The sequence below is a fragment of the Chrysoperla carnea genome, chromosome 1, assembly GCF_905475395.1.
Source record: "Chrysoperla carnea chromosome 1, inChrCarn1.1, whole genome shotgun sequence".
NCBI lineage: Eukaryota > Metazoa > Arthropoda > Insecta > Neuroptera > Chrysopidae > Chrysoperla > Chrysoperla carnea.
Genome location: NC_058337.1, coordinates 129,980,513 through 129,990,376, shown reverse-complemented (window position 1 = coordinate 129,990,376; position 9,864 = coordinate 129,980,513). Strand labels below are relative to the sequence as shown.

General features: G+C 30.0%; 1 protein-coding gene across 2 annotated transcripts; it reads right to left on the bottom strand.

The window, feature by feature from the left end:
- Window positions 1-1,899: 1,899 nt before the first annotated feature.
- Window positions 1,900-7,529, bottom strand: LOC123302223. Of its 2 annotated transcripts, none has more exons than XM_044885077.1 (7): window positions 7,393-7,529; window positions 6,807-7,132; window positions 6,340-6,533; window positions 4,447-4,570; window positions 4,205-4,383; window positions 3,464-3,689; window positions 1,900-2,189 (listed from the first exon to the last, which is right to left on the bottom strand). In XM_044885077.1, the coding sequence occupies exons 2-7, from the start codon at window positions 7,120-7,122 to the stop codon at window positions 1,999-2,001; spliced, it is 1,230 nt and encodes a 409-aa protein (XP_044741012.1). In that variant the 5' UTR covers window positions 7,123-7,132; window positions 7,393-7,529; the 3' UTR covers window positions 1,900-1,998. The 2 variants fall into 2 exon arrangements, with proteins under 2 accessions (XP_044741012.1, XP_044741005.1); XM_044885070.1 differs by lacking the exon at window positions 1,900-2,189 and adding an exon at window positions 2,487-2,853 and having other exon boundaries at window positions 7,393-7,491.
- Window positions 7,530-9,864: the final 2,335 nt, after the last annotated feature.

Below are 9,864 nucleotides of genomic sequence, written 5' to 3'. Positions count from 1 at the left end.
AAGCCAGGATAGTTGCTAAGGGGTACAGTCAAAGATTTGGAGTTGACTATCAACGTTTGCCCCAGTAGCAAGACTAGAGTCTATTCGTCTGTTAATGGCTATTTCCGCTAGATATGGCCTTCAGGTGCATCAAATTGATATAGTTACTGCTTATCTGAATGGTCAACTCGATGAAGAAGTTATTATGGAAATGCCAGATATGTTGGAACAAATGCTTCATCGAATTAATCAAGGTAATGATCAAAATATGAAGTTCAAAGCTAAGAAACTTTTAAAAGCTATAAAGGATGGTGGTGATGCCTGTAAACTCAACAAAGCTTTATATGGTCTTCGTCAAGGTGGAAGAAAATGGAATGAAGCTATTGATAAAAGGTTGAAAGAAATTGGATTAACTACAACGTGTGGCGAACCATGCCTTTATTATGCTCAACGCAATAGTGATGTATTGTTTCTACTATTGTATGTAGATGACATTTTAATTGCTTCAAAAGATGTCAGATGGATTGAAGAAATTAAACAAGGTCTAGGAGAAACATTTGAAGTTAAAGATCTTGGATTAGCAAAGTCATGTTTAGGACTTGAAATAACACAAACCAAAGATAAAGTGGTGCTACAACAAAGAAGCTACATCCTAGATATTCTTCAACGTTTTGGTATGAGCCAGTGCAATAAGGTTTCGACTCCGTCTGAATTAAAAGTATATGAAGATGTCGAAGAAGACTCAGCTGATAATTCTCAAGAAAAATTTCCTTATCGTGAACTTATTGGTGCTTTAATGTATTTATCAGTAGCTACAAGACCTGATATATCGAATACTGTAGCTAGATTGGCACAATTCACGACCTGTTTTAAAAGGTATCATGTTGTAAAGGCAAAAAGAGTCCTAAGATACCTAGCTGGAACCAAAGACTTGGGTTTAGTATATACTAAGTCAAATGATTCAATTGTTGGCTATTCTGATGCTGATTGGGGAAATGATCCTGCAGATCGTCGCTCATTTTCTGGATATAGTTTCATATTGAGCAACGCAGCTATTTCATGGAGATCTCAGAAGCAACAAACAGTTGCATTATCTACAGCAGAGGCTGAATATGTTAGCCTAGCAGAAGCTTTCAAAGAAGCTCTACATCTTCGAAGCTTAATGATTGAGATTGGTCTAAAAGAACTCAGCAATATCAGACTTTATACTGATAACAGAGGTGCTGAATGTATAGCCAATAATCCTATGTTTCATAAGAGGACGAAACACATTGATATAAGATATCATTTCATCAGGAGTGCAATAAAGAACAACTTAGTGGATGTTCAACATATTCCAACTCAAGAGATGACTGCGGATGTCTTAACTAAGCCATTATGTCGTACTAGTCATGAGAAATGTGTACAAAAATTAGGATTAAAACTAATTGACAGACTCTGATGACGTTCGATTTGAGAGGGGAGTGTTAGAGTTCAAATCTTTCCGCCAAACTCGTCCGTCATATATTGATTGATCTAGTGATTAGAGTATTAGTTTTCCTTACTCTTTCTAATAGATATCTATCTCTATCTCTGTTTCTATGATACAGTATTGACATGTGTTCAATTTATATAATTTCTAATCTGTTTATATTAAATTAATCGTATCAAATAAAATTGTGTTTATCATTAATTATTTCTTATAAATAATAACTCCTTCCACTAACGCATAAACCTTAATAATTCTAAATAAAGTATTATTATTAAAAAAAAAAAAAAAATTAAAAAACTCAATTTTGAAGAAAATATTATTTTTTTACGAAGTTTTCCCTTGAAATATACGATACACAATTTCAACTTTCTGGATTCTTTATTAACGAGTAAAATTTGGGATTTGAACAATCAGGCTGTCAAAGAATTCTCAAAATAAATCTTAAACTTAACATATTATTTATTATTCCAATAATACTATTTACAACAATTATTCTAAAACTTTTAAACAAAATTAACAATTAATCTAATCATCTCTATAATCAACTCTTATATATCTAAATATCCTTTTTTATCAAAATATGGCAATAAATTTGACATTGTAGCTCTGTACGCTGAATTATTATACATAAAATCCACAAATCCTTGATCCACATCATCACTAAAAATACCATCAAGTGAGGCATCGTCTCTGGGTGGTGCTCGAATTATTGGCATTATAACAGCCGACGCTACAACACCTAAAAAAGAATTCGAATACTTTAAACAATATTTTTTACCATTTTGACAATACCTAATAAGGTACAGGGTATGTGCGTTTTGTTATCGTCAAAGAACTTTTGATTATCCTTGGTCGAACTTCAGAAATGTTTACAAGTTAAAAAGTTTGGTAATTATTATTTTATTATATTCAATTCTGATGCAAAACGATTCCAAAAATGTTTACCAAAAATCTCAAAAAACCGGCTCCTACTTCCATTTGATGTGGCTATATATGAACACTCTCTCTTGCAGGAAAAAAGGAAAAAAGCACGCAATCATTCATTTATTTATATAAATTTTGTTTTAATATAAAGCGAGTGAAGTTTCACTTCTGTCTTTTTCTCAAGAACCCATTTATTTTTATTATTTTCCAAAAATACTAAATTACATCAATTCTTTGTGAACATATTAATTTAATTTAAAAGTGCGTCTTATAAAAATCGTGCGTGTCTTAAAAATCTAAATAGCCTTTCTTATCAAAATATGGTAGTAAATTAGACATTGTTTTTCTATACTCTGGAGCATTATACGTAGAATTTACAAATGTCTGATCCATATCAGCACTAATAATGCCTTCAATTGATGCATCTTCTCTGGGTGGTGCACGAATTATTGGCATTATAATGACCGAAGCTAAAACACCTAAAATAAGAGAGTACGTTAGATCTCTTGCCACTTTTTTGAAGTGCATAAACCATTCCATATTCATTTGATTTTAAAAAGTAAATAATTTTTATTTTAAAAGTTGATTTTAGGCAAATGCCCACCTCTGGGCCTTCTGCACCAGTTTATTCGTATGAGGTAATTTTCCAGGACTTTTCGCAAGCTTCAGGGAGTTATTTCAGCTATATTCTTAGCTTTTAGGTGCTCCAAAGTTGCGAGTTTTATTGATATAAACACGAATCTTAAGAAAACACACCTTACCCCGTCTTCAACGCTTAAAATTTACTCGAGATTTTGCACAATGATTCGAATTGTTCGGTCACTAGGAGAATTTAATTGGCTACAATCTTCCCGTAAAAATCTATACACAGTTCCTACGGAATTGCTACTTCTATATAACAAGTGAACAATTTAAGCGTTGAGCGTTAGTCAAGCGAAAGTTTCAAAGCATTCTAATTTACAGAGTTGCAAACATATAGGAAACTGAAATTGGATCACCATTTTTTAAGCCTTATATTTAAAAAGAAAAAGCCATTTTCCTTAGGATTAGTAAAAAATAATGAAAAAGATTACTTGATTTTAATCTTACCATAAAAGCCTCTTTTATGAAACTCTGCAACTAATTGATCATATGTAGGAACTCGTAATTCGTCCGGTGAACTTCCTAACTGAACAATCGTTTTAACTAAAGAAGAATGATAATGCTGTAAAAGTTTTTCCATATGATTGATGCGAACTTCTTCGGCTGGACTGGTGAATATGAAATAGTGTAAATCTATTACTGGTGATGTGAAAATACTCATTTGAAAATCAACCTGAAAAAGAATTTTATTTTTATCTGTGCACTTTCGGGGGGCCATAAATTCTCTTGGTCGAAGATTCTTTAGTTATGATTATAATTTAGTCGTTTTAAGAGAAAAAAAAAACACACACACACACAAATCAATGGTATACCCCAGCGGAAATCTGGTCTTCTGAACATTTATTTTTGATCTCCGACTAAAAGAGGGATGTTATAAGTTTAACGTGTTTATGTATCTGTGTGTCTGTCTGTGACATCCTACGTTCTAAGCTATGAACCGATTTGAATTTTTTATGTTTGGAAGGTAATTTGGTGGAATTGTTCTTAGCTATTTTACAAGTTAGATTTTAGCGTTCAGTATCCGATAACAAATAGAAAAGGGGTGATGATAATCTTCAAACAGCTGAGCAGCTTTTTTTAAAATATAGCTAAGAACACTCTCGATCAATTGATCGGACATGATTGTGTGTCGGGGGTTTCTTTAAGTTTTTAATTTATGTATTGTTATTAAACATTTTTTACGCTTACGAATTTCATTTTGACGGGAGTAACTTTATCTTCTGCATATTTAAACAACATATTATTAATCCATGTGTCTCCATGACATAATACATTAAATCCATTAGGATCCTTTTTTGTTAAGGCTATACCATGTTTAACAAATTTCGGTTGTATTTTTTTCAATTTTTCTACATATTTTTCAAATCCTGTAAAATCAAAATTACATTTAAGTAAAGCTATCTATTCTTTTTAACTCTTTTTTGTTTTACCAGGCCATTGTTCTGCAGCCATGATCAGCCCTTTAAATCCTTTGCTTATAAAAGTTTCAACAAAAGCTTTACCATGTTGATCGTTAAATAACCCAAAATCATAAAAATCCATTGTTTCTGGTTTCTATAAAACATTTAAATGAAATTAAAAAAATTATTATGCAAAACCATAAACTTTTTTTTGTGTCTGATTTCAAAATATCTAACATTAGGAAAATCATTTTGATATGCAACAACTGGTGTCTAAAAATAGAATCAGGATAATTAAAAGGGTTTCAACAGGCGTTAAATAAATAGAATGGTATTAAGAAACCATAGTAATTTACAACAATACTATTCAAATGTATAAATGAAGAGTCTATAAATGATAATTGCTGTATTTTTTAAGAACTAATTCTGCTTATGTCTGCCCTTCTGACTGCTTAATGTATTGATTTTTACAATTGAAATTCGAATCTTTTATTATTCCCTGCTCTTCCACTTGAATGATTTATATCGATTAAACTTGTTTCAAAATAAAAAATAATCGCAAAACGCCCATAAACTTATAGTACGAGATCCCGCTGCAGATTGGTGTACCCATCGACTTTTTGTTTAAAACCAAATTTTTATGTTTATTTATAGTTAAGAGAATATATATTTACTAGGGTGCCTATCAAAATTTGGCCGCCATTATTTTTAATTAAATTATTTTTAATTGATTTTTGGTAAAAAATTTCCCCTATTTATTTTTTAAATAAAATAACGTCTACATCACGGTAATTAATATGAAGATTCTAAAAAATCACGGTTGCCGTTGCGCACCTGGCCGCACCTCTTTGCAGCCAGGTGTAAACAGGTATGATTTCGATAAATTTATACCCCTATAACCTATTTTTATTAATTATATGTCAAATTGAAGCTAATTTTTTTCTATTAATTATCATATAAAGTTGCCTAATTAAATCTGGCCGCAAATAAGGGTTGCTGGCTGTTAAAGATAATAAATATTTAAGGTAGAGTGAAAGAGAGTTAGCGCGTAACATCATTTGTCAGACGAGGACAGCGATTGCCGGCTGTGCGACGCTTTTAAGCGTCTAATAGAGATATAATATTTAAGTTTGAATCATTCAAATAATTTGTAAATGGATTATTGCTTCATCAAAATGTTAAAAAAATCACCCTCTAAAAAATAAGGAGTTAGACAAATTGCTAACTAGATCGTCGATATATCAAATCAATATTAATTTTTTGTTGCAATTTTTAAATTTGTCATTTTGAAAAAAATTACATATTTTTTGGAGTATTTATTATAAGTCGTCTCTATTACTCCCCAGTGGTTGAGAACACTAACGTTCGACGCATGCGCAATGGCTTAAAAGCGTTGCACAGCCGGCAATCGCTGTCCTCGTCTGACAAATGATGTTACGCGCTAGCTCTCTTTCACTCTACCTTAAATATTTATTATCTTTAACAGCCAGCAACCCTTATTTGCGGCCAGATTTAATTAGGCAACTTTATATGATAATTAATAGAAAAAAATTAGCTTCAATTTGACATATAATTAATAAAAATAGGTTATAGGGGTATAAATTTATCGAAATCATACCTGTTTACACCTGGCTGCAAAGAGGTGCGGCCAGGTGCGCAACGGCAACCGTGATTTTTTAGAATCTTCATATTAATTACCGTGATGTAGACGTTATTTTATTTAAAAAATAAATAGGGGAAATTTTTTACCAAAAATCAATTAAAAATAATTTAATTAAAAATAATGGCGGCCAAATTTTGATAGGCACCCTAGTAAATATATATTCTCTTAACTATAAATAAACATAAAAATTTGGTTTTAAACAAAAAGTCGATGGGTACACCAATCTGCAGCGGGATCTTAGACTATTATTATATCTGTACCTCCTTGTATAATAACGCCGAAGCTGCATGTAGCTTTGCTAAATATTCCATAGCCATTAAGGAATGCTTCATATCCAAACCAATTTGACGATTTGCCATTCCAAATCCAAGTAATGATAAATCTTCCAAAATTATAACCGAATGTGTCTTAGTTTCAGCAAACAAGCATTGCGCTGATAAAGCTCTAATATCACCTACGGAAAGTTTTCATTTATATAATTACAGAGCTTATCGTTAAATTAAAATAAATTAGGGCCTATAAAAATAATCTGTAAGTTCTTATAAGAGGCCAACCCAACAATTTTCTCATTAAATAAATATTTCAATATCTGGAGTTATTTTATAAAGTTAGTTAGTTTCATAAAGTTATAACAAAATTAATCATCAAAGTTGAAACTTTGGTACAAATAGTTTCAACTCTTAGGCAAATTTAAAATTGCCTAGGTGTAAAATTAAATAATATTTACCTAATTTCTTGTTCAATTCTGGCAACATATCACGATACATTCGCATTTCTTTTTCAAAAATCAACATATCATTTGCAAAATCAGTTTTCAGGCCTTGATCAGGTACTAATTTAACAATTAACATCATTTTCTCACGAACACCATCTCCGGTGGTATAATCCACGCTTGCCCGATACATATCTGATGTAAAATTTTCACCAGCAGCTAACGCCGCCTTAATGTTGAACGAATTTAAAGCTATGCGATCATCTTTCAGATATGTTCGCAATGATTTTTCAAATAAGATTTTATCAATCCATTCTGGACAGTGACCCATTTTTACGATCCTGCAAGAAATTTATCTCAAACTATTATTTCCATAATACTAGCCGGCAAAAATTCGAAGCGACAAAGTTCAAAATTTTATAATAATATTCTCTTTTGTATTGTTTTTGACAAATTTCAAAGCTTTTTTTTAATTTTGGAAAAGTGGTTTACCTTTGAGGCATAAAATGGTGGATTTAAAAATATTTTAAATTCTAAACTTCTATTTTTAATTTGACCCTTTTATTTGCGCCGATCAATATTGAATATATTTCGCACTTACCTCTTTCTGGAAAAAACTTAAGAAAATATCCTAACTTCGCACGTATTTATTAAATAACTCAAAATACAACCACTAAATCAATAAATAACATAAAATCTTAAATAATTAACATTAAACATAGTAAAAATGGCTAAAATAACTAGGAGCTCGAATTTCTAATTTCGAGAAAACCACAATTTTTTTTAAACTCATAGCTAAAAATTCGTATTTTATATAGATTTAAAATCAAGGTTGGAGAAAAACTAAAACTATAAATTTTATTCTTCTTAATACAGAAAAAATTTCGCTAAGAATGGGATAATCAAACCATAAAGGGTCCATAAGTAAAAAGTTACCAAAATACTTACATTTTTATACCATGTATATATGAAATATACATAGTATATTAAGTTTAGTCCCAAGTTTGTAACGCTTAAAAATAATGATGCTAGGAAAAAAATTTTGTCATAGGTGTTCATAAAATCACCTAATTAGTCCATTTCCGGTTGTCCGTCCGTCTGTGGACACAATAACTCAAAAACGAAAAAAGATATCGAGCTGAAATTTTTACAGCGTACTCAGGACGTAAAAAGTGAGGCCAAGTTCGTAAATGAGCATCATAGGTCAATTGGGTCTTGGGTCCGTAGGACCCATCTTGTAAACCGTTAGGGATAGAACAAAAGTTTAAATGTAAAAAATGTTCCTTATCAATTAAACAACTTTTGTTTCAAACATTTTTTCGTAAACATCACTGTTTACCCGTGAGGGCGCCAATTAGGCGGAAATTTTATAATATGTACTATACTTGATTATCAGTTATATATGTGTCACATGTTTGTATGTGTTATGTGATAAAGAAATCAACACTGACTATGCATGGTATTTCAACAATTAACTCAGTCAATTGTTTGTTTTCACTTGTTTATCTTTTCTCCGAAAATTTTTTGGAGACAACATATCTTGATACGAAAATATGTTTTACTCTACAAAAAATTGATTCAAAAATTAAAGTATGTAATTTTTTTGTTTAAAAACATTCATTTTTTGTGTTTTTAGTGAAAAATTTCATCGTTAAGGGAATAAGAGGTCTTAAATACAAAGTTACTTTTTCAAACATTTTCCAATTTGTTTTATATAATTTGACCCTAGGTACAATTTACAATCAGAAATCCTGCATAGGGGAAGATATTCGAAGTTTAAATATACTCTCGAACACGATTTCTTTTTACATGTAGTGACAGTCACATTTGCATTTTGTTAAATAAATCATATATCAAAAATATACCAAGTTCTATGAGCAGATTTTTTTACTACAGGGGGATAAATATAGAATTATCATAAAACTATACTGAAACTGAAACCGTTAACATAATAGTATAATATGACGCAAAATTAAAAGCATTTTGGGTCAAATGTAGTGTCAGTCACATATTGAATCATCCTAATTGCTCATAAGGAAACTATTTACTTTAAAATAATTTTTTTCTTTTTTAGTTGCATTTTAATTTGCATGATTTTCAAATAAATATAAATGGTTCTTGATATTTTCTAGATAAATTTAAAATATGAAAATAATAAGTAAGTAATTACAGTTTACTAATAGTTAATTAGAATTTCATGTTTATAAAATTATGATAGATAAATGGCAGATTTGATCTGTCATTCCATATGTATTGAGAGTTTGTTATGGTATCGTATCATTAGATTATAATATGACTGACAATATTCGTTAAATGATTTTTATGCAGATACGTAATCACAATTTGGATAAAACTTCAATTTTTTTCATTGTGAAAAATTATTGAAAAGATAAATGCTAATTTAGGTTTAATAAGATATATTTTGTTCAAATACGATATCATGTGAATAAAATATCTAATTTTATCCAATTTTGATCAATCAAGTATGTAATTCTACTAATTTTGGGTCATACTTTTCAAATATTTGGTCAAATTTAACGTAGCTACAATAAAGCTACAATAAATTTCGAAAAAGCAGTAACATGATTTCCAGATTTGGTGTAAGGGCTAATATAAACGAATAACTACCACCAAAAATGAAAAATATGACCCAAAATTAGTGAGTTTCAAAAAAAAGTTCATTTAAATACGATATCATTTGGCCAAAATATCAAAAAAATTGATTTTTTGAAGTTTATGACGTCATTAAAATCCAAAAAATTTAATTTTGCGCTAACACACGCAAATATTATCCAATTTTGATCAATTAAGTATGAAATTCCACTAATTTTGGGCCGTTCTTTTCAAACATTTGGTCAAATTTAACCTATTTTCAATAAATTTTGAAAATTCAGTACCATGGTTTCCACAGTTGGTATATGGGCTAATATAAACGAATAACTGCGACAAAAATGAAAAATATGACCCAAAATTAGTGAGTTTCAAAAAAAATTTCATTCAAATACGATATCATTTGACCAAAATATCAAAAAAAATTGATTTTTTGAACTTTATGACGTCATAAAAAACCAAA